Raw genomic sequence first — 24,878 nt, forward strand, 5'->3', positions numbered from 1 at the left:
CATCTATCTATCATCTGTCTGTTTAGGTGAAGGTGATTCCAGACGTGGACGTTGAAAGGGGTACAGGAGGAGCTGATAAAGGGGTACAGCAGGAGTCTCTGGGAGAGGAAGCCAGAAGTGGTTTGGATGGGGATTAGATGGAACAAAGAGGTCAGAGATCTGTGGGGCCACCCTCCCACCCCCCAGCCCGGCTGCCACCTGTCTATAGTTGAGGCAGATCCTGCTTTTCTCTTGGGACAACGCCAGCTTGACCTCATTTTCTGCCTTCATGGCCAGTTTGCTTTTGACACTAATTGATGGACACTCAAGACCATTAATTTTGCTTCACGTCCCCTCCCCCCTTCCTAATACAAATGCAAACAGCGTGGGAATCCCCTTGCAGAGGAAGCAAAGATGCAGCTTTAAGAGAAAGGGAAGGGAGGAAGAGGGCACTGACTCAGATTCTCCTACCATTGGCTGCCGGAGGGGATCCCACCTCAGGGATTGGCCTCGACAGAGTCCGCCTCCTCTTGTGATTGGCTTGGCCGGGGCGATATAAGGTGGCCGTGCCGGCCTCCTTCTCATTTGGAGGGAGGCGAGGAATCCGACCGGGTTTTTGTGCTGAGACGCGCCTGGCGCAACCCTCTGCTCTCTGCATCTGAGTCCAAGTCCCGCGGAGGCTACAGCCATGAAGGAGAGACGCGCCCCCCAGCCAGTCGTGGCCAGATGTAAGCTCGTTCTGGTGGGGGATGTGCAGTGCGGGAAGACGGCGATGTTACAGGTGTTAGCGAAGGACTGCTATCCCGAGGTGAGCGGCCCGCCCGCTGGCCAGCTTTTCTCCTTGCCTGCCCGCCTTCCCCGGGGCTAGATTCCCACCTGCCCGGGGGAGCCATCTCCCCCCAGCTCACCGCACGCCACCCTGCCCGATCTCAGGCGCCCGGCTGGAGGACCGCCCTGCCTTAGCTTCCCCAGAGACCTGTTCCACTTCTGCCGCCCCGCCGGCTCCTCCTCACCTCTTCACCCATAGGCCCCGATCCAGTGCCCTCCTACCTCCCTTTATCCCGGGGTCTGCTCTCGGGAGAGGGAACTGGAGGCATTTGAGAGTCTGGGGTTTCTTCTTGACGTAATACCTGCCCGTCTCCTCATCCCTCCTCAGAGGTTCCGCGAGCATGTCTCCAGGCGGGCTTCTGCTACCCTGCTGGTCCGAGGGGCTTGTGGGCGAAGATAAAGAGCTAAGCATTTGCTTGTGGCTCTAAAACTGGGAGACATACGAGTCTGGAGATGAGAGGAATCTGTATGTTTGCCTCCCTGGCCATCTAGGATGGGGGTGGGGGGTGGGCAGGAGGGGAGGGGGCTTGTCTCCCGCTGGAAGTCATTCAGATTTCGTTTTTTCCTGGAGCAAAGTGCCTGTGCCTCTACACTCCCCTCCTTCCTGTCCCATGTGGTCCCCCCTGCGCCAAGTATCCCCTTCCCCTCCCCTGCCCCTGATCCCCTGCCACTTTAGTGTCTCACTACGGTAAGTGGCTTCTTATGTAGCCAGAGGGTTATGAGAGTAGGGGCGCCCAGGGTGTGACGAGCTCCTTCCTCTCCTTCCACAGACGTATGTGCCCACCGTGTTTGAGAATTACACGGCCTGCTTGGAGACGGAGGAACAAAGGGTGGAGCTCAGTCTCTGGGACACCTCAGGTAAGACTGCTGGCCCCAGATGCCCCCTTCGCACCCCCACTGGTCTGCTACAGCTGCTGTGTTTAAGAAATTGTTTCCCTCTTTGATGGGGAGGAGTGTGTATGATGCTGGCCAGGAAACGGACAGAAGGGGACCTGAAGACTCCCTTGGTTGGCAGGTCCAGGGGTGCAGAGTGGATGAGCCCCAGAAGCCACTTCTCTGGGTCTAGCCCCTTCTCTCAGAGAGCTGGGATGGTGAGGTGAATGGACCCATGAATACACCTGGGAGGGGGTAGTCAGGCAGGGCTTCTCCATTTCCACTCCCTGCCCTCCGTGTCCCCCCACCCCCACCTTTACTGCCCCAGAGCCAAGCCAAATAAGAGGCAGGAGTCCGTGCTGCTGGAGGCAGTGGTGGTTGAGGCCAGAGACAAGCCTGCTTTGGGGAAGTACTGCTCCTGACTCAGTTTTGTCTCCTGCATTCCATCTTGGGCCACTCCTGCCCGCCTGCCGCAGCTCGGTTCCACTTGTCATACTGCTGCGGCTCAGGGATGAAGCGACGCATCATCGATGTTTTGGAGGGTGGGGGAGATGGCTTTAGTGTGGGGCACTCTCTCGTTGGAGATAGTGGCAGGGAGGGGGGTGGCTGTGACAGTCACCCCACCCCCACCGTACTGGGCTGAGGTAGAAGATGCCCGGTCTTTCTGGAATGTAGAAAGCAATATTTTCCCCCTCAACCCTAAACCCTCAGTGCTAGGCTGTCCTTTGCTTTGATTCTCATCCCTTACCATTATCTCTTGCCCCAGTTCTTTTTTAATAGACTGGGCTCAGAGTCATAATTAAGGACTAAAAGCCAGGAATAACAGAAAGAAAATAAAATCCTCCCTCCAAAAATGCACATTCAGGCTGAGTTTAAAGAGGAACTGTGTAAATCACTAGGGGGTTTCCTGTTACCTATAATAAATATGCCATCCTACTCCTCAAAGAGCTGTTGTTCCCATGATCTAATTTTTAAGGTCTGAAAAGATTGGGGGTAGGGGATGGATAAACAGAAAATGAAATTCCCCCCTTGCTTCCCCCCTCCCCCAAACAAAGCAAAACAAAAATTCTTCCACCTGGTATGCCTTCCTCCGTTGCAGTTCCAGGGGTTGGGAGGCAGGGTTCTGGTTATCCTGGACTGTGCTATGCTGGCTGGATCCGACTGGAATGCAGCTTGGCTGCATGATGTATGGGATTTGGGCCGCCCTACCCTGCCCACCTCTGTCTTCCCAGAATCTTACTGCAGCTCATCTCTTTTTACTACCACTGCCCCAAAGTGCCCCCGCCCCGCCCCCATGTCAGGTTGCAGCCCTTGAATCCCAGTCCGGATAATGGAAGGTCAGCAAAGTGGTGTCTCTTCCCTGTGTCGCATCCCCACACCCCAATTTTGGAAAGGGTGCAGGCTATCAGTCCTCCTCCAACCCCTTCTTGCAAATGAGGTGCCCACAAGGAAGGAAGAAGTGGGAGAGGCATGCGGGATGGGGTTTCCCAACATCGGGGGGCCAGGGCCGGCCCCGGGGCCAGGGTCGAACCTGATCCCATTATTCACTTGCTGGTCTGAGGGGAGGGGGAGTGCCTGGAGCCAGAATGGAGGCCTCCCCCCCTCCCCTCCCCCTTCCCCAGTGCGGCAGCGCTCTGCCCTCTGCTCAGTGCTGCGGAGCTAAGACCCCACCTCAGACAGGGGGTGGGGGCAGGTTGCTGAAGGGGCAGACAGTTACTGCAACAACTCTATACTCTCTCTCTCTCTTTTTTTTTTACAACCAACCCCCCACCCCAGCTTGGATTCCCCCCAGTTTCCATGGCGATTGCGGTGTAGGGAGAGGGGCTGCTTGCTATTCTGAGCACGGATTGTCTGGGTTCCAAATCTGCTACTGTTCCTTCCCCAGGGTGGAGGGGGGGCAGGCTGAGCCCCTAGCATTCTCCCATACTGTGTATGACCACCTGGGTCTGCATCGCCTGCTGCTCTCCCTGTGAAGGACCCTTACTCGAGCCTCCAAATCCCTAGCTATGGGTGCTGCTCTCTCTGAAACTGCCTCCTTGAGATCTTGGGGGACAGGGGCTGCAGCTTTTTGCAGGCAGAAGGAGTAAGGCACTGAATCCATGAGGTTCCTCCTCCCCTGCCAGCCTTCTAGAGTTCTGACCCCATGGCAAAGAAGCAGGGCGGCTAGTTATGTAACAGGCAGGTTTGTTTCTTCGTTGGAGAGACCCTGGAGCAGCAGCATGGAGCAGAGGTTGGGCAGCAGGCCGACTCTGGGAAAGACACCTGACGCAAGCCCTGGTCTCTCTGCAGGGCTGGGGGCGTCCTCCTCTGGGACTCAGAAAACTGGCAGACCTGAAATTAAGGGCACTGTAGGAGCCCTAGACAGGGCCAAATTATAGTCTACCCCCCTTTTATTTTCCCTTTCCCCTTTTTCAGGACTAAGGAAGATGATATTTTTGTACTGCTTTCTGGCAGGTGGTCAGGTCCCAAGCTTCTAGGCTGCAGCATGTTCCCCTGGGAGGTGGGTGGGGCCAATAACCTAAGGGCCAAGAATGGTATTCCCAGGGCCCCGGGCCTGTTGGGCTTAGGCCCGTTGGGAAGGGCAAATGCCACAGTTCACCATCAGCTCTTTCTCCCGCATACCAGGATCTCCTTACTACGACAATGTCCGTCCACTCTGCTACAGCGACTCAGATGCAGTATTACTATGCTTTGATATCAGCCGACCCGAGACAGTGGATAGTGCACTCAAGAAGGTGAGTCTGGATAACTGTGCAATCCCTAGCTCCGCTGGAGAACAAAAAGGAATCTTGGGGACCTTGTTGTCCAATCCCCTCTTCTGTAGCAGGAAGAAACTGAGGCCAGGGAAGGAAGAGATTTGCCTGAGACCATACCATTAGCTACAGCTCTGGGACTAGAACCCAGATTCCCTCCCCCTTTGCCTCCTGCCCTTGCCATATCCTGTACTCCTCTGCCAGAGGCCCAGCAAGGGAGGGTGGTGGTGAAGACGCAGGACATGAAGGATCGAGAGTCAGAACCTTTCAGTGATGGAGTTTGAGGGTTGGAGATGGGGTCTTTTGGAGACAGCTCCTGTAGCCCTTGATCCCAGGCCCACCAGGACTGGGCAAGCCAGGCAGGCCAGAGTGGAACACTGGCAGGAAACGCCTGGTCTGGGGGGCAAAGTCTCCCTATCCTGAAGAGTCTCAGGATACCTTGTGGAAGTAGTTTCCCAGAAGACTTTGGGATTATCTCCTTTCCTTGGGAAGAGACTGGTTGGCTTCCTCCCTATTCCTCATGGCTTTCTGGATCCGTGAAGCCCTTCCATTGAGTTGAGGGGGCAGATCCACGCCCCGCATGCTTGGCAGAGAGTGGGGGGAGATTTTGCCCCTGTGCTTCCTTTGGTGAACTGGGCCGATGAGTGAGGGGACAGGCTCTCTGGTCAGCGCTCCTGTGGCCCCAAAGTCCTCCCCAGGAGGAAGATGATGTAATCAGGGCATTGGTGACTCAGGGAGGGCTGGGCTGGTGAGAAGCTGGATGGTGTATGTGATGTTGCCGGCTGGGCTTCTCCAGGTATCGTCAGCCACTGACTCTTCTTCCTCCCCCTCCCCTTTTACATGGCTCTTCAGTGGAGGACGGAAATCCTAGATTATTGTCCTAGCACCCGTGTTTTGCTTATTGGCTGTAAGACAGACCTGCGAACAGACCTGAGCACGCTGATGGAGCTGTCCCACCAGAAACAGGCACCTATCTCCTATGAGCAGGTGTGTGTGTGTGTGTGTGTGTGTGTGTGTGTACACATGCATGTGTTGAGGGTGTGGTGGGGAAGACTACAGGCAAAGGACTTGAAATGTGGCGCTTGCTCAAACTCTCACTTTGGTAAGGGAGAATTGGTGTTCTGGGGGGGCCACCTCTAATCAGCAAACCAGTCATCTTGCTAGAGGCAGGAGGCAACCGTTTACCCCGATTTATGCTGTAGCCTGGCAGGCACGCGCCAGTGTTTCTCAGATTGCTTTTTGTTGCCCACCTGCATTAGAATCACTAGAGGTGCTTGTTAGAATTCCTGACTCCGTACCCATCGAGTCACTCTGGGAGAAAAATACAGAAGTTGCATTTCTCATGAAATTCCTGGGTAATTTCTTTCACACGTGGAGTGTAAGGATCACTTCTTTTAAACCAGTGGTTCACATTAGCATCATCTGGGGAAGCTCTTAAGAATATTAATGCCTAGGCGCTACCCACAGAAATTCTGACTTACTCGGTCTGTCATTAGCGTTGTTTTAGAAGTGTTACAGGTGATCGTAAGGTGCACTTAGGCTTCCCCTTCAGAAAATCTTTGCGGAGGGTGGTGGTGGGAGACTGGAACTTGGGTCCCATCGGGAGGAGCCCCGGGGAGTACCACTAAGCATAGAAGGCAGGGTCCCAGAGCCACGTGGGACAACTGCCTTGACCACCTCACCCCCTCCACAGGGCTGTGCGATAGCCAAGCAGCTGGGTGCGGAAATCTACCTGGAAGGCTCGGCTTTCACCTCAGAAAAGAGTATCCACAGCATCTTCCGGACGGCGTCCATGGTGTGTCTGAACAAGCCCAACCCGGTGCCCCCAAAGAGCCCTGTCCGCAGCCTCTCCAAGCGACTGCTTCACCTCCCCAGTCGTTCCGAACTCATCTCTTCTACCTTCAAGAAGGAAAAGGCCAAAAGCTGTTCCATTATGTGAAGTGGGGGTTGGAGAAGGGAGGCAACCTCCCACTTCCTCCCTTGGGTTGCAGAGGCACGGGGAGAGGGAGGATGGGACAATTTAGGACACTGGACGTGCGTTTTGCAGACGGCCACGGTGAGGGCTTGAAAGGAGACAGGAATGGGACAAGGAAAGAGCCAGGCCCGGCTTGAGGACCTGACACTGAGAAAGAACCATCACACCCCAAGCCAGGCACTCGGTTGTGGTGGGGGCGGCTGCCCCAGTGTCACCCCCACGCCCCCGCCCCCACTCCAGAGGAAGGAAAGGTGTGGGGGTGCGGGGGGCATGCTGGCCTCATGGGCTTGGGGGCCTCCAGGAGCCTCACCTTCAGCATCATGCCTCTTCCACACAGGGCTTCCATGTGGGCCAGGGGACGGGCGGGGTCCCCGAGCCCTTCCCTTCCCCTCTGAGGAAGCCGCACAGGAGTGGAGTGGGGAAGCCAAGAGGCGGCTCCCTTGGGAGCCGAGCCCAGGTGCTTCATGACGGGAATCAGAAGGCCAGGAGCTGGTCAGAGCCAATGAAAAGGAAACCTCATCTTTGCATAGCCCATGCCTCATGGAGAGCTGACATCATACATTCATATGCTTCTCACCTAAGTCCCCAGGGTCCAAGGGAGAAGCCCCAGACCCCCTTCTCTCGCAGTGTGGGGGTGGTGGTGCTGCCGGGGGCAGGGCTGGGTGGGGGTCACCAGACTTTTTCTGCCCTCAGGGCACGACAGCTGGCATTTGTTTTATAGACTCTTGTCTTTGGAACCGGGGGGAGGGGGGAGTGTTTCAATCTGTTCTATGTTCTGTGTTTAAAGAAGAAAAACCTATTTATTAATGAAAAATATAACACATATAAAGAAGTTGGCTCCGCTTTCTTCGTTTCTTTCTCCATTGTCCCGGTTTGGTCTTTGCTAATGAGGAAGAAGCTACCCTGGGGCCCTTACTGTGGGGTGCGGAGTGGCTGCCTCCACTGGTCCCTGGCATCTCCAACAAGGGTCTCCCTTTCCCCCTCCCTGCTACCTCACCCAAACCCTACCCAAGTCCAATAAGCCAATGAAGAGCTCCTTAGCCCCAGGCCAGGGTTTCTCAACCTTGGAACTAATGACATTTTAGACTAGGTAATGCTTAGATGCTCGGGCCTGTCTTGTGCATCAGAGGATGTTTAGCAACATCCCTGGCCTCCACCTGCTAGATGTCAGCACCCCGCCTTCCCCCCATACCCTCCCCCGCCAAGTTCTCACAATCAAAATGTCTCCAGATATTGCTAAATGTCCTCTGGGGCAAAATCACTCCTGGTTGAGAACCACTGCCCTAGAGAGTCTAGAGGAGAGAGACAAGGTTTGGTGAAATTATTGGTAGAGGACCCAAACCACTGAGATTCCAACCCCTGCAGAACGTGGGACAGACTGAAGCCACGGTTGTGGGGAGGTTCCTGGGGTTCTGGTGTCCTCCGAGTTCAAGGAGAGGTGATGTCTTCCGCTTTCTTAACCTCCCAGTTCCATTGCCTGTTGATGGCAGCTCAGGGGCCTTAACATCCCTTCCTTTTAGTCACTTACTTGTCTTTTTTCTAAGTTTCATAGTGTGCTGGAAATAGAAAGTTACTGTGTATTGAGCACTTACTATGTGCTCAGCACTGTGCTGAGAGTTTTACCCACATTATCACATTTAACCTTATAAAGGACAATAGCTAACATTTGTTAAATGTTTACTATGGGTCAGGGGCACTTAATGAGTTCTTTCTATGTTACTTATTCCTGTGATAATCCTATGGGGTACTATCTACCTCCTTTTACAGACAAGGAAACTGAGGTTCAGAGAAGTTAGTTAATGTGCCCAAGGTCACATAGTTAGAAAGTGATAGAACCTGAATACAAATTTGGCAGCTGGACTCCAGAATATGCATTTCCCCCCCCCCCCCTTTTTTTTTTACTGCTATCCTATTCTGTGAGGCAAGAAATATTCCTATTTTATAAATGAGGAAATAGAAAAGTGAGAGATGCTATGTAACTTGCACAAGATCATACCGCTAGTAAGTAATGGAGTCAGGATTCCAGCTGGTCTCCATGTTAACTACACTCCCATGGGCTCCTTATTGTTAGCCATGTTGTACCTAAATAGGAGACTCTACCTATGGGCCTAACTCGAACGTAGTTCCTCTGTCTCCATCTCCAAAGGCGCGTCTTTGTGAGAAAACCAGCAGGGTAGGAAAAAGCACATGAGTATCCTTTAAGCACAATGTCTTACATGTGTCATGAGAAAGCTGTGCACGAACACTAGGGGAACTCTGCCGCTATAAACTTGAACAAACTTCATCACCTTTCTGGTTTCTCAGTTTACTTATCTGTAAAGAAGAGTAGTAGCCGTGCGGCACCTGGGTGGCTCAGATGGTTGGGTGTCCATCTTCGGCTCGGGTCATGATCCCAGGGTCCCGGGATCGAGCCCAGTATCGGGCTCCCTGCTCAGTGGGGAGTCTGTTTCTCCCTCTGCCGCTCTCCCTGCTCATTCTCTCTTTCACTCTCTCTCTCTCAAATAAATAAAATCTTAAAAAAAAAAAAGTGTAGTAGCCTGGAAAGAGGGGAAGAGCATGGATTCCGAAGTTAAATGAACCTGGAGTTGAATTCTGGCTTCATTCTTTTAACTATGTTGCCGTTGAAGGCATAATTAAACAGTAAAATGATGATAATACCCGCATCATACTGTTATCAGAAATAAGTAAAATAAGTAATTTAAGTGTCCAGCACAGAGTTGGGCACTTTGAAGATTCTCAGTAAATACTATAGTTGCTGCTTAAGGTCTACACCTTTGGTCTGATTGTTAAAGTTCCATTCTGTGAGTGAAGAGCCCTCCAGTGTTCACTGCATGAGTTACATCTAGTAGATCTCAGACATCCTTTCCCTTCTGATCTTTCTCTAGGGTAAAAGTGGTCAAGTCGAAGGCTTCTATTCTAAGAGCAGAAGCCTATCTCTCCCAGGGTTACTTTGGGCCATTGTGTGTGGTGTTCAGGGTTTTAGGATTATTTGGGTCTATCCTGAGGCTCTGGTTGAAGAGAACTGAACATACATTCAGCCCTACAGCCCCATGGTATTGAAACCAAAAGCTGCTGATGGGAAAATGGGAAGGGGGAGGGCATTAGACACCTCCTGGTATCTATCTAAACTATCCTAGAAGTTTCAAGGTTTGGCCTTTTTGGGGGGTGGAGTGGGGTGGGGGTGGGGCGGTGAATTATGAGCCATAAGACCAAAGAGAACCGAAGTAAACATACAATTTGGGGTAAAGAAAGCTCAGTGGATGACTGAAGAGGGGGGACTAGGGGGAAGAAAGAAGCAAAGCTAGGAAGGTCACCCAACAACTGGCCAGGTTCCAAAGGGCAAGAAAATGAGGAAGCCAGGATCCTATTTGGAATGTCGAGAAAACAGGTGTCACAGCCCAGGTGATACCATCCTTCCAGGACTCTATAATCCACTTATGGGTTCATCTGGAGTTGACACAATAACTGGGGTTGTTCCTGCCTCCCCAACGTTGCTAAAACGTCCTCCTAAATCTGGGACAGTCCCACACAATGAATTGTCCCACCCTCATTGTGAAACAGTAGGCTACTCCTGTAAACTAACCTTTAGTTTGTCTACCTGTAAAATGGGGCCAATCTACCTCACAGATTTTTTTTTTTTTTTTTTGTAAAAACGCTTTTCCAACAAACGGTACAGTATTTGTTGTTACTGTAGTTGTTAGTGACGATTAAGCGCTGTTGATAGCTAAGGAAGCCCTTAAATTCCTTCGTAGTAAGCCACATGCCACGATAGTCTGGGAAGACCAGCATATTCCAAGGAAGACCGCACTGGGAGAGAACCTTAGGCTGGATGCAAACCCATGGGTAACTCGTAACTCCCGCAGACTCAGATGTTTGGAGAACCACATTGCCCAGCAGACCCCTCGGCCCGGGGCCGGCGCTGGCGCGGTGCATTATGGTATTAGTAGTTCTCAGGTCCTCTATGTCAGCCCGCGCCGCCCTGCACCGGGAACTCGACTTCCCAGCTTGCAGCGCGGCTGGGGATGCATTTCGGCGACCAGGAAACGGGAAAGATGGCGACTGCTCGGCGACGTTGAGGCCGCGTTGGGCGGTTCAGACTCAGAGTGGTGAGTCCCGAGCGATGGAGGCTGTCCCCACGAGCTTGCAGAGAGGGCGAGAGTTGGGGCACGGCGGTGGCCCCTGCCTCCGGGACGAGGTGGGGAAGAACGCTTCAGGGTAGAGGCACGAGCCCGGAGAGCCCTGGCGGGCTGGAGCGAAGGGGCGCGGGCCCCAGCGCGGAGTGTTGGCTCCTGGGGACACAGGCCAGGTCCCTGGACGATGTTACGGGCCAGACCTTTGTCCATGAGCACACAGCACCTGTGATACCCTCCATCCGAGCTTATTCCTTCATGTTCGAGTAGCCCTTGCTCCAGCCAATCTGGAACTTGGGCTTTTCTCCCAGAATCAGTAGTGCTTTCCCGCCTCTGTGCTTCCTGTATTATTTCTTTTGCTGGGAATGACTTTTCCGCACCCTCAATTACACATCTTCAAATTCTACTTATACTTAAATGCTCAAGAGCCACTTCCTCCACAGATCTTTCCAAATCCCCTTTTGCAAATGAAAGGAAACTTCTTTGAATTCCTATAGTACTTCATCTGAGTCTTCATCTTGGTAAGTGCTTCATACCCTCTATTGCTCTGTAACCTTCCTTTGGACAGGATCTTCCTGATTTCCTTTTGTAACCCAACACAACATCTAGCACGCTGCCTTGCATATAATAGATGCTTGATAAATACTTAATTGGATGAGAAAAAGAATCTGACACTACCCTACAAGAACTGAGGAACTCAAAGACCTGGAGGTTTGCAAGGAAAACTGCTGGGAAGCGATGACCAGGGTAGGCCTGGTTATCAGGCCCATGTGATAAGTATAACCGATAATAAAAGTTGCCCATATTTACTGTTTCCTTATTCTGACTTCTCATTTTCTTCTAAACCCACTCCACTCAGTTTTCTGCTTTCTCCAGGCCATCAAAACAGCTCTTGTCAAGGTCACCAACCATCTCCATTTTTCCAAATGCAGGGGTCGCTCCTCTATCTCCTAGTCTTTATCCACTTGACCACTCCCTCCTTGAAACACTCTTTTGGCTTCTGTGAGGTCATACTTACTTTTTTCCCCCCTTTCTTAATGGCTGTTGCTTCTTTCCAGTCTTTTTCTCTTGCTCCTCCTTTGCCTGACCTCTAAATGTTATAGTGTTCCAGAGCTTAATCCTGGTTCTCTTCTATTTCCTTCTTTAACTATACTGCCTACTTAGGTAAAATTATTTAGTGTCCCATGGCTTTAAAAGCATCTCTATGTTGGGCGCCTGGGTGGCTCAGTTGGTTAAGCGACTGCCTTCGGCTCAGGTCATGATCCCGGAGTCCCTGGATCGAGTCCCGCATCGGGCTCCCTGCTCGGCAGGGAGTCTGCTTCTCCCTCTGACCCTCCCCCCTCTCATGTGCTCTCTCTCTCATTCTCTCTCTCTCAAATAAATAAAAAAAAAAAAAAAAAAAATCTGTAAAAAAAAAAAAAAGCATCTCTATGTTGATGACTCAAATTTTTGTCTCCAGGTTCTCCTGAGTTCTAGAATTGCATTTTCTAAATGCAACTTGTGATTTCCTCCTAAATCTGTTCCTTCCCCAATCATTTCTGGTCACTAATGGCACCATGAACCATTAGTTTGGTCAAACCCTATATTTGGAGCTATCATTGTGTCTCCTTTTTCCCTTTCTCCCTTCATCCGTTAAGTCCAGTCAGCTCTGCCTCCAAGTATGTTCTGAAGCTCTCTACTTCTTTCCATCTCCATTTCCACTTTCCCAGAAGAAGCTGCTGTCATCTCTTGCCTAGACTACTAAATGGCATTCTCAGTGGTTCTGTTTCTACTCTTGCCTCCCTATTCTGTATTTTCTTGTAAGTCACCAAATTCTTTAAAAGTATAAAATTAGATCACATCACTTCCTGTTTAACACTCTTTAAGGTTTCTGTTGCTGTTAGGTTGAAATCCACGTTCTTTTCCCCTGGCCTAAAACACATTGACTGTCTCCCTGAACTCATTTTGAATTGGTCTTTGCCCTGGGTCACTGTCACTCAGCCACACAAGTCTGTTTTTTTTTTTTTTTTTTTTTTTTTTTAAAGATTTTATTTATTTGACAGAGAGAGAGACAGCGAGAGAGGGAACACAAGCAGGGGGAGCTGGAGAGGGAGAAGCAGGCTTCCCGCTGAGCAGGGAGCCCGATGTGGGACTCGATCCCAGGACCCTGGGATCATGACCTGAGCCGAAGGCAGACATTTAACGACTGAGCCACCCAGGCGCCCCCACAAGTCTGTTTTTGATTGGCAAGCATGCTGAGCTAGCTTTTGGCGTAGTGCCTTAGTACTTGCTGTCCCTTCTACCCAACAAGATCTTTCCCTGATCTTTGCAGTCTCTCTTTCCCATCGTTCAAGTCTCAGCTTACGTGTCATCTAAAAAATTATTTCCTGAGCCATCTCTCATTCCTACCCCTCCCCGTGATATCCACCCTGTTTTATTTTGTTAATTAGTTCTCATTACTATTTGAAATTCTCTTATTCTCCTTGTTATCTGCTTCATTGGAATTTAAGCATTATGAGATCAGAGACTTTGTTTACTGCCATATCTCCAATAGGTACAACAGTTTCTGGGACCTACCAGGTGCTCAGTGAATATTTGTTCAAAGACTGAGTGATGTTGAGGATGTTTTATAGAGAAGATACCTTTCTTCTGGATTGTTTTCTTAGGGTTCTAAGTAGAAGAAATATAAGTATACTTGCATGATGTACTAATACAGAACATTCAGTCATTTCTCAGACAGTTGTGAGACAAGACGGGTTGTCTTCACCTTTTGAAAGTGCTACGTGTTCATTTTTCTTTTCTTTACACATTACCCTTTCTTAAAGATATATGGCAGGAAATTACATGAGGAAAGGAGATTGTAAGCAAAAGCTTAGGGAGCCGATATTCCAACTGAACCATTTGGGGATAAAATAAGTTCTGAGAAATGTATTCTGAGTCTTAGGGATGATGGTGATGGGGTAGAGGTAAATTCAGACTTAGTGTCATTTTAGCTCCTGGCTGAAACAGATTTTGTACTCTGAAGGACAGTTGACAGTGCAACATGGTGTTCAGTGTCCCCCAGGCAGGAGGGGCACAGAACAAATTCCTGCTCAAACCTTTCATGGGATGGGGTAGTGGTCAAGGCTGTGAGAATCTGAATCTGAGTAAGGAGTGTAGGTCAGAATGCCTGTGACCTTTAGTTTTTGGTACCTTTCTTTTTTTCTTTCTATTCTGAAATAACTATAGATTCACAGTAAGTTGTAAAAAAAAAAAAAAAATGCATAGAGGTTCTGCGTACCCTCCATGAAGTTTTTCCCATTATGTAATGAAAAGTACATTTCTTTTGATCTGGGTGAAAGTGAGTTTGTTTCTCCATTTAAGTTTAGGTTTTCTGGGACCTGGGTGGCTCAGTCAGTTAGGCGTCTGCCTTCAGCTCAGGTCATGATCCCAGGGTCCTGGGATTGAACCCCACGTCGGGCTCCCTGCTCAGTGGGGAGCCTGCTTTTCCCTCTCCCTCAGGCCCTCCTCACTGCTTGTGATTTGTCTCTCTCTCAAATAAAGAAATAAATAAAATCTTTAAAAAAAAAATTAAATGTAGGTTTTCTTGAGGTGCTGATTATAATCCCAAATCTCGAAGTTAAACTCTTTTTTTCCTCTTTTGAACTTTTCTTTATGAGCTCAAGAGAACTTATCTACCTGAGCTTCCATTTCCTCATCTATAAAGTAGGCATTCCAGTGTATCTACCTCATAGGGTTGTTTTGAGATTAAGTAGATTATATATAAACAGTTGAGAGCAGTACCTAGGACATAATAAGTATTCCTCTTATCCATGACAGATGGCAGGAGAGCTAGCTGACAAAAAGGACCGGGATGCATCCCCTTCCAAGGAGGAAAGGAAGAGATCTCGGACTCCCGACAGAGAGCGAGATAGAGACCGGGACCGGAAGTCTTCCCCATCTAAAGACAGGAAGCGGCATCGTTCAAGGGATAGGCGTCGGGGAGGCAGCCGTTCTCGCTCTCGTTCCCGTTCCAAGTCTACAGAAAGGTAAAGTAACTTTGTATGTCTTATATGGGAAGGGAGAGTACATTTCACACTTCTTCATTCTTGGTTCCTCTGATGCCTCCAGTATTAGGACATTAGTCTTTCATATATTTCTCCACACCTAGTAACCCAGTAGCTCTTAAAAGTTAAGAGGGAACTTGTAAGATGAAGGTCCAGCTGATCGAGGAGAATTGTTCCTCTCTTCACATAGACCATGGCCCGTCGTTGCCATTAACGCTTAGTAGTACAACTCTGATCTAGAAGACTTTCTTCTTTTTTTTTTTTTAAGATTTTATTTATTTATTTGACAGAGAGACACAGCGAGAGAGGGAACACAAGCAGGGGGAGTGGGAGCGGGAGAAACAGGCTTCTTGCTGAGCAGGGAGCCCAATACGGGGCTTGACCCCAGGACTCTGGGATCATAACCTGAGCCGAAGGCAAGACACCTAATGACTGAGCCACCCAGGCGCCCCTAGAAGACTTTCTTAGAATTCCCTCATAGCATTCCCTGGACACATATGCCCCGATTTGTAAAATATTACTTTTTGGAGAAAAGAGCATGAGAACCTCTTTAGGGCTGCAGTGAAGCCAGATACTCTGGATACTACATGATTTCTTACATTTGCTGTCTTTAGAGAGCGAAGGCATAAGGAACGAGAACGGGATAAGGAGCGTGACCGGAATAAGAAGGACCGAGACCGGGACAAGGATGGGCACAGACGGGACAAGGACCGTAAGCGATCCAGGTACCTGAGAGAACGGGAGTGGGCTTTAGGAGAATGCTCCCATCTCTTCCTCTCTGCCTCTAAGCTGGCTCAGCGTCATAGGAAAGTAAATTGTTCTTAGTGGCTCCTACTGGTAGTGATTGCAGAGCGTGTATCCGGTTACTGAAGTCACAACTATTTAGGGTCAACTTGTTCTTAAAGGTTAGAAATTCGTTTGAGAGGGTTACCAGCCTGTAAAACATTCCCTTAGCTCCATTGGACCATTCAGATTTCTACCCAAGATAGATAACATGCATTTGTTGGCATAGCTTAATGCCCCAGTATCTTGATCTCTTTCACCTGGAAGCTTTGTATGCAAGTTTTTATTAGGCTCTGAGTGTGTAGATTAGAATTCAGGGCAAAGGGCATAATTCCATAACAAATACGGCGGGTTGTTTAAGATCACTTGTAGATTGGGCTTGTAGCAGTTGTGGGGCAAGGATCACTGGGACTGCTAGGAAGGGAGCATGGGGGTAGCGAGCAGATACAGAGCAGTGTCTGGGAAGGGTGGATGGGGAGGGACTCTGTAGACTAAATTCATTGTGTATTATAAAGTTAAGCAGGATTTTTTTTTTTTTTTTTCCAATGTGCACCTGCTATTTGGAAGAGATATTTTTGCCCTTGGTACTGAAGACCCACTGGTGAGAAGAGATTAATTAGTCTTGGAAAAGGAGATTCAGGTAGAGTGGGGCCAAGACAGGGCCATCATTAGGTCTGAGAGCAGACAGTGACCATGCCTGCAAAGGGAGCTCCAGGGTATGATGGATGGCTATGGGCCAGTCTTGTGGAGTCATGGAAAAACTTCCATCCTCTCCGGGGCTCAGCCTGACTCTCCTCCAGGGGTGGGGGTAAGACAGTGATAAGGACCTTTCTTGTTCCTTTTCCTTAAAGCTTATCTCCTGGCCGAGGAAAAGATTTTAAATCTCGGAAAGACAGAGACTCTAAGAAGGATGAAGAGGATGAACACGGTGATAAGAAGCCTAAGGTAAAGGAGAGGAAAGATTTTTCTCATCTTCCTTTTCAGTTCAAGTTCTCTGTTATTGATCTTCAAAGGGAGAGAGCCTTTATTGACTGAAGTCCTGTGTTTTATCTTCAGGCACAGCCATTATCCCTGGAGGAACTTCTGGCCAAGAAAAAGGCTGAGGAAGAAGCCGAGGCTAAGGTGAGAACGTGGGGATCTCTATTAGTTGGCAGGGCTGCTCTAACAGAACATTGCAGACTGAGGGACAGAAACAACAGAAATTAATTTTCTCACAGTTCTAGAGGCTAGAAGCTGAGATCGAGGTGTCCATAGGGTTGTTTCTTCTGAGGCCTCTCTCCTTGGCTTGTAGGTGGATGTCTTCTCTGTTCTCACATGATCTTCCCTCTGTGTGGGCGTGCTCCCAGTGTCTCTGTGTGTCCAGGTTTTCTCTTACAAGGACACCCGTCAGGGGCGCCTGGGTGGCTCAGTTGGTTAAGCGACTGCCTTCGGCTCAGGTCATGATCCTGGAGTCCTGGGATCGAGTCCCGCATCAGGCTCCCTGCTCAGCAGGGAGTCTGCTTCTCCTTCTGACCCTCCCCCCTTTCATGCTCTCTCTCTATCTCATTCTCTCTCTCAAATAAATAAATAAAATCTTTAAAAAAAAAAACAAAAAAAAAACCAAGGACACCCGTCAGATTGGTTTAGGGTCCACCCGAAGAGCCTCATTTTACCTTAAACACGTCTTTAAAGGTTCTGTCTCCAAAGACAGTCATATTCGGAGGTCCTGGGGGTTAGGGCTTTGACATACACATTTTGAGGGGGACATAGTTCAGGCCATTGCGGGGTCCTAGACCTATCGGTCTTTTCCTTAACGGGTGTAATGCCTGGGCAAATACTCATTCAAATACCTGCCGTTCTCATCAGTGGTGCGATTATACCCTGCTCCTGTGTCCTTTGTTTACAGTTCCAATCTATTTTGTAGCCCAAGTTCCTCTCCAAAGCAGAACGAGAGGCTGAAGCCCTGAAGCGGCGGCAGCAGGAGGTGGAGGAGCGACAGAGAATGCTCGAAGAGGAGCGGAAGAAGAGGAAACAGTTCCAGGACTTGGGCAGGAAAATGTTGGGTTCGTTTCCCTCCCCGATATAGCCCCGAGAATGGGGTAGGAGAGGGTGGGCTGGGATTGTCGTGTCACTCACGAGGGCCAGAAACCCGGTTTGCTCCGGAGTTTGGCAGAGGGAGGGATGGGGGAGTTGATGAGAAAACTCTCTGTGTTAGGTCTCCATTTCCCTTGTGTCGTAGAGCTGCCCCTTCTCATTTGGTGTCCGTTGTCTGGACCCTCTCCATACTCTCTCTTTTCCTGCGCTGAGCTCTTCTGCAGCTTTGCTTTCCTTGGTCTGCAGAAGACCCTCAGGAGCGGGAACGTCGGGAACGCAGAGAGAGGATGGAGCGGGAGACCAACGGAAACGAGGATGAGGAAGGGCGGCAGAAGATCCGGGAGGAGAAGGATAAGAGCAAGGAACTGCATGCCATTAAGGTGCCGGCCTTGGTTCTGTGTTCACTTCCCCTGCCACACACACGGCACTGTGGTTTGGCTGTTTGGCCATTCTGATCTCCGCATGTGAGATCTGGCTGGGCCTCGAGCTTTGCGTTCTGTCCCTGGGCAGGAGCGATATCTGGGTGGCATCAAGAAGCGCCGCCGAACGAGGCATCTCAACGACCGCAAGTTTGTCTTTGAGTGGGATGCCTCCGAGGACACATCCATTGACTACAACCCCCTGTGAGTGGCTCTGGGCCTCAGTGCTAAGTCTTTTAAACTAGTCTTTTCAACTGTTCCTGGAGAGAACTGGCGACTACAGAAAGAAAAGTAAGATTCTGGGTCGGGGACATTGGCCGGCGCGTATCAGCCAGCTCTTTGGGTGAGGAAAGACCCTGGCTGGGAAGGTAGACGGATCGGGACATCAGGGTAGCCCGCCCTTCCCTCCTGCTGCTGTCACAGCTTCTGTTTTTCTTCCTCCACCTCCATCTCAGATACAAGGAGCGACACCAGGTGCAGTTGTTGGGGCGGGGCTTCATTGCAGGCATTGACCTGAAGCAGCAGAAGCGGGAGCAGTCGCGTTTCTATGGAGACCTAATGGAGAAGAGGCGGACACTGGAAGAAAAGGAGCAGGAGGAGTGAGTGGCGGGGCTGGGGGTGGTTGGCAGAGCCCAGCGCCTGCAAAAAGGAGCTGCAGGGTGCTGATCGCACTTGCTCCTCCCGTCCTGCTCCAGGGCCAGACTCCGCAAGCTCCGAAAGAAGGAAGCCAAGCAGCGCTGGGACGATCGGCACTGGTCCCAGAAGAAGTTAGATGAGATGACGGACAGGGACTGGCGGATCTTCAGAGAGGACTACAGCATCACCACCAAAGGTGGCAAGATCCCCAATCCCATCCGGTCCTGGAAGGACTCTTCTCTGCCTCCACATATCTTGGAGGTCATTGATAAGTGTGGCTACAAGGTAAGGAGGGCCAGATTGGCCCAGAAGACCTGACATGTTCCTACATTCCAGGGGAAACACGCTTAATTTGGGAACAGAGAGCTTTGTTCCTTTGTTCCTCTGGTGCCTCCTCTCCCAGGGAGCACTCAGGTGACCCTGTCTGTCCCTTTCCAGAGGAAGTATTGGCCTTTGGTGACCATGTTTCCTCACTGTGTACTGGTGTCCCACTCTGTCAGCAGTAGCCCGGGGAGCAGAACTCCCTCTGTACCCATCCTCTCTCTGGGTCCCTACAGGAACCGACACCTATCCAGCGTCAGGCAATCCCCATTGGGCTGCAGAATCGTGACATCATTGGTGTAGCTGAGACCGGCAGCGGCAAGACGGCAGCCTTCCTCATCCCTTTGCTGGTCTGGATCACCACTCTCCCCAAAATTGACAGGTGGGGTCAGCTGACACCTATTGGGGTGGGTGGGTTTGGCTGAGTGGGAAAGGTCACGGTGGCAAAGGAGCAGTTGGTTTTCTCGCTTTCTTTTTTTTAATAAGTTTTATGTATGTATGTATTTATTTCTTTGAAGATTTTATTTATTTGTGAGAGAGCGCGAGCGTGTGTGCACGAGTGGGGAGCAGCAGACAGAGGGAGAAGCAGGCTCCCCGCTAAGAAAGGACCCCGATGTGGGGCTCGATCCCAGGACCCTGGGATCATGACCTGAGCCATAGGCAGACGCTTAACCAACAGAGCCACCCAGGCATCCCTGTATTTATTTATTTTTTAAACAATGTTTATTTATTTTAAGTAGGCTCCATGCCTGGCGTGGAGACCAACATGGGGCTTGAACTCACAACCCTGAGATCAAGACCTGAGCTGAGATCAAGAATCAGATGCCTAACCAACCGAGCCACCCAGGCACCCCTATTTTTAAGTAATCTCTACACCCAGTGTGGGGCTCAAACTCATGACCCCGCAGTCAAGAGTTGCATGCTCTTCGAACTGAGCCAGCCTGGTGCCCCTGTTTGGTTTTCTTTTTAAGTCTGTAATCAGAAGCCCCCTTCTTTAGTCTGGGTCAGATATTAGGGAATAATTGGATCACAGTATCAAAGAAGTATATGATTTGGATGGCCAAGACCACTCCCTGAAGAACTTAGCTGTCCAGGATACTCTGATTTTTTTTTTTTTTTTTTTTGGGGGGGGGGGGGGGGTAGCAAAGCAAAGTTTATTGAGCAATAGTAAAGTGATAGTTCAAAGCTCCCGAAGAGGGAGGGGACCCGAGAGGGTTGCCCTGGAGTCTCTGATTTTTAAGTGAGATCTTTGCATCCTTTTCCCACCACCCTCCCCATCTCCATAGCTAACCTTAAGAGTGACTTTGTCTTGCTCCTGTTTGTGGTTGCCTGAGAACCAAAGCTCATGGAACTGTGGGATGCCCCATTTACCACAGGATCGAAGAGTCAGACCAGGGCCCTTACGCCATCATTCTGGCCCCCACTCGTGAGTTGGCCCAGCAGATTGAGGAAGAGACCATCAAGTTTGGGAAGCCACTGGGCATCCGCACTGTGGCCGTCATTGGCGGCATCTCCAGAGAAGACCAGGGCTTCAGGCTGCGCATGGGCTGTGAGGTTCGTTCACCTAGCTGGCAGCCAGCCCGCTGTGGGAGGGCGCTCCGTTTGGGGGCTGTGTTTCTAGTTTCTGCCATGGATGTACAGTAAGCTGAAGAAAAGTTCTGGCTTGTATGTATGTGCTATGACTTACTTAAGAGAACTTTTGCACCAGGTATTGTATTGGGCACCTCCTTAATCCTACCAACAACCGTGTGAGAATAGGTAGAGTACCTCCACTGTTCAGGTGAGGCTGGGGCTCAGGTCAGGAACTTGTCCAGAGTCACGGCTGGCGGTGAGCAGAGCTGAGGTTCATGTCCAAAGCCTGTGCTCTTAATTACTCTGTCGGAGACCGTGTCCTCTCAGGGTGGGGGAAGAGAGCTTTTTAGAAGAACTCTGAGGCAGGAATTGAGTCTTTTGCAGACTTCTTGCCATAATTCCTTTATGTAACCCTCTCCATAGTTGCCCTTAGTCCCTCTTCCGTCTAAGAAAGTTCCTTCTGATTTTGCCTCTTCTGTGTAACTCTTGGACCTTATTCAGAGACCCTATTCATTCCTAAAAAAAAAAAAAAAATCCAAGGTGGCAACAAGTGATTTTGTGCCAGTTCTTAGGAACCTTTGCTGCCAATCCTAACTGGAGTTTGGGGTCCGAGTTCCTTAGCATTGTTGCCCAAGCGGGTGGATAGTTCACAGGAGGGAGAAGAAAGAGGTACATGCTGGGGCTGTGTATGTTTCCACTGTGCCCTCCAGATTGTGATCGCTACCCCAGGACGTCTGATTGATGTGTTGGAGAACCGTTACCTCGTGCTGAGCCGCTGTACCTATGTGGTTCTGGATGAGGCAGATCGGATGATTGACATGGGCTTTGAGCCCGATGTCCAGAAGATCCTGGAGCACATGCCCGTCAGCAACCAGAAGCCGGACACAGATGAGGCTGAGGACCCTGAGAAGATGCTGGCCAACTTCGAGTCGGGAAAACATAAGTATCGCCAAGTAAGGCTGCTTCCCTAGGCTGGGAAATAAATGGGGGCAAGTTGCCAAACCTGCTCTGAGGCCTTTCCTGCCCTGGGTGGGCCCGGAGTACATTGACCAGCATGTCAGTCCTCTTAAAGTCCTCACAGTGCAGCCATGGGCTGTGCCCTAGAAAACGATTCCAAGGCCTCATGCTGCTGCCCACCGTGGGTGCCAGCAAATGGTCTCAGCCCTTCCTGTCATCGTAGGATGTAAAGGCTTGGTGAACGGGTACTGAGGAAAGAAGGGGGAAGGCAAAGGACACGATTTCCTACGGTGGTGGTTGTCAGAGCTTACTCCATGGCTCATTGTAGGTTCTTTAGCCCAGGCCCCGCTGCCTGTGGTGATGGGGGATACGTGGTGGTGTCTGCCTGGGCCCAGGGCTGAGCTTCCTGTTTCCTCAGACAGTCATGTTCACGGCCACCATGCCCCCGGCGGTGGAGCGTCTGGCCCGGAGCTATCTCCGGCGACCAGCTGTGGTGTACATCGGCTCTGCGGGCAAGCCCCACGAACGTGTGGAACAGAAGGTCTTCCTCATGTCAGAGTCAGAAAAGAGGTATGGGGGCAGCTGAATCAGGAAGCACATGATGGAGAAGGGGCTTTTTCAGTATGAGAGATGGAGAGTAAATGTTCTGCCGTGTTAAAAGGGCTGCTGTTTTCTTGTTTGGGATGCCATGTGCTTGAAGGTCGTGGAATTGGTGGTGTTGGTAGATCAGGGTGAGCCTCTCACACAGAGGTATACGTCTCATTTTTCTCCTCTTCCTCCTCTCCCCAGGAAAAAGCTGCTGGCAATCTTGGAACAAGGCTTTGATCCACCCATTATCATTTTTGTCAACCAGAAGAAGGGCTGTGATGTTTTGGCGAAATCCCTGGAGAAGATGGGGGTGTGTCTGGCTGGGGAGAACCAAGTCTGCTCTCTTTGGTGGGGCTTTCTCAAAATAGAGGGCCCCTCTAAGGCTCCTCCTCTCAGTGCTGTCCCATTCTTTAACCTCTTTAATAGTCAAGTCAGGGCCAGAGGGAAGAGGGCGGCTTGATGGGGATAAGGGACGGGTCTGTTGCTCTGATTCCCTGTCCGGACCAGCAGTGTCAGCCAGAGATGCCTTGGGTCTTCCTCCAAGGGGGCTGAGCCAGGGTCAAGTCCTGAGACACACATCCTGGCCAGATCTGAGGCTGTGGAATAGTGGATCAGAGTTCTTTGTGTTAATACGTGTAAGGGGGTGGTGTGGTCAGGAGGGAGATGGGGGTGATTGGCGTTCTTTAGTCCTGCTGCTGGTGTGTCTTCTCCACTCGAACTTCCTTAAGCGTCTTGGTCCCTGCTTACCACCCTCATCTCAGCCTCATTCTCTCTTTAATGACTTCGCATCTCTCTGGCTCCATATCCCCTGCCCCCCCAGCTGCTTTACCTTTGACCGGACTCTGTCTGCCCCTGCCACACCACACCCTGTTCTCTCCCTTCCCTTTCTCCAGCTTGCTTGTCCTCTTGCTTTCAGTCGCACCCATCCTCTCCTTCCTTCGCCTTCTACCCTTCTGCTCTGCAGTTCTCCCTCGGTGTCTTCACCCCCTTAATTTCTGGGTCTCTCCATGACCCCGCTGCTCTTCCTCACCTCACCATTCTTCCAACAGTACAATGCTTGCACGCTGCATGGTGGGAAGGGCCAGGAGCAGCGAGAGTTTGCCCTGTCCAACCTCAAGGCTGGGGCCAAGGACATTTTGGTGGCTACAGATGTGGCGGGTCGTGGTATCGATATCCAAGATGTGTCTATGGTTGTCAACTATGATATGGCCAAAAACATTGAAGGTACGTGCAGGGGAAAGCAGCTTCCATCCAGGTAAAGGGAGGCTACTTGTCGGAGACTCACTCCTCACAGCTCCGACGCTGGGCTTGCTTGTCCTGCTGAGACGAGCTCTGCTCTTTATCTCCCATGGGTTAGTCGTCCCTGGATGTGCGACAGCTGTGTCTCGGGCTGTGGGGAAGAGTGGCGCTGGGCTGCTCTCAGTCTGGGTGTGGTAGGATGAGCACCGTTAGTGCAGGGGAGAGCACTGTGGGTGCCGCAGGGTTAGGCGGCGCGGGCGGTACCGACTGCCCTCGGGAGGTGCGGTGCGGTGGGGGAGGCCCGTCGAAGTGAGGCCTGGGATCCTCAGTGGCGTTCCTCCCCCTCCCCAGATTACATCCACCGCATTGGCCGCACGGGACGAGCTGGCAAGAGTGGTGTGGCCATCACCTTCCTCACCAAAGAGGACTCCGCTGTGTTCTATGAGCTGAAGCAAGCCATCCTGGAGAGCCCGGTGTCCTCCTGCCCCCCAGAGCTAGCCAACCACCCAGATGCCCAGCACAAGCCAGGCACCATCCTCACCAAGAAGCGCCGGGAGGAGACGATATTTGCCTGACACAGCACACGTCCCATCAGTTCAAGGGCATGTTCTGAAGCCTGTTCTTCAGGACCCTCACATCTCTCCAGGTCCTCACTTTTACGGGGCCTTAGGAAACAGACTCCTCGGCCCCTCCCTCAGGTCTGCGGGCCTGAGCGCGGGGCTGCAGAGGGAGAGGACACTGCTGTAGGCGGCAGGGAGAACAAAGTACCCCGGATTCTGGCTCGGCCTTGCCCCTCCGGAGGGCTCCGGGGCTGCACTGGGCCACCAGCTCTTGCCAGTCGTGGGGGCGGCCGGTTGGCATCGCCTCACGCACTGAGCGAAAATCTGGCCGCCTGGCCTCTTTGGCACGGACTTGACTGCGGAAGCGGCAGCTGGGTCACCGCCTGAGGTGACCCCGGGGGGCCTGGCACGGTGAGGGTTAGGGACCTTGGACTCTCATTTTGACAGCCGTTTGCCCTTTTGGATTATAAAACAAGTCGAGAGCCTGGTTTAGAGCTGTGCGCGGCCCCTTTGCCAAGGGGTGCTGTGCACTCTGGGCACTCCTCACCCAGGGCATTTTTTTAGTAGATGTGGGGACGGGGTGAGCTGGCTGTGCCCATCTTGAGGTCACTGAGGAAGTTTCTGTTTTTTATTCTCTGAGAAGATGAGTTTGTATGTTCTGAGAATAAATACATGAGGATGAAGGCTGTGTCATATTCTCGCTCCCCTCTGTCTCCCGGGTTCTCCCTGCTGCCACAGAAGATAGGAGGACGGCCCTGGGGGGGTTGACTTGGGAGATGAAAGAAAACTACATCCAGAGAAGAGCTGGGGGCCTCAGCTCATAGTCTGAATCGACAGGAGGCCACTCGAGGGGAGATGGAAAAGCCACGGGCGGCAGGGTCAGAAGGCATCTTCCCGCCGGCTCTGGCCTCACTGACTTGGAGCTTGGCCTGCCTGGGCACCCTCTGGGGAGCTTGGCACAAGGGTGGGAATGGAGAGCCGCCGTGAAACCGGCATGGGAGGCACAGTTGTGGCCTGTCGGAGCGCCCCGGACACCCAGTCTTCAGTACCTTTGCTTGTGGTTCCCTAGTGGCCGAGTCCACTGCTCACGGGAGGTGCAGAGCTGGGGCCCACTGAGCTAGGTGGTAGGGAGAGGGCTACAGAGCTGGGCAAGTACACGGAGTTCAA

At 51.3% G+C, this 24,878-nt stretch overlaps 2 protein-coding genes across 2 annotated transcripts; both read left to right on the forward strand.

Moving 5' to 3' along the window:
* Nucleotides 1-573: 573 nt before the first annotated feature.
* RND1 (Rho family GTPase 1) lies at nt 574-7,120 on the forward strand. The gene is made up of 5 exons (XM_021704890.1): nt 574-787; nt 1,578-1,665; nt 4,306-4,415; nt 5,286-5,420; nt 6,127-7,120. Exons 1-5 carry the CDS (start codon nt 668-670, stop codon nt 6,370-6,372), a joined length of 699 nt encoding a protein of 232 aa, XP_021560565.1. The 5' UTR covers nt 574-667; the 3' UTR covers nt 6,373-7,120.
* Nucleotides 7,121-10,375: 3,255 nt separating this feature from the next.
* On the forward strand, nt 10,376-24,391 carry DDX23 (DEAD-box helicase 23). The gene is made up of 17 exons (XM_021704774.1): nt 10,376-10,514; nt 14,337-14,545; nt 15,178-15,288; nt 16,198-16,291; nt 16,403-16,468; nt 17,250-17,388; nt 17,666-17,799; nt 17,930-18,042; nt 18,294-18,437; nt 18,534-18,759; nt 19,032-19,177; nt 20,172-20,349; nt 21,078-21,320; nt 21,743-21,894; nt 22,114-22,222; nt 22,962-23,136; nt 23,503-24,391. The coding sequence occupies exons 2-17, from the start codon at nt 14,337-14,339 to the stop codon at nt 23,724-23,726; spliced, it is 2,463 nt and encodes an 820-aa protein (XP_021560449.1). The 5' UTR covers nt 10,376-10,514; the 3' UTR covers nt 23,727-24,391.
* Nucleotides 24,392-24,878: the final 487 nt, after the last annotated feature.

Source organism: Neomonachus schauinslandi, chromosome 5 (assembly GCF_002201575.2).
Source record: "Neomonachus schauinslandi chromosome 5, ASM220157v2, whole genome shotgun sequence".
NCBI classification, from domain to species: domain Eukaryota; kingdom Metazoa; phylum Chordata; class Mammalia; order Carnivora; family Phocidae; genus Neomonachus; species Neomonachus schauinslandi.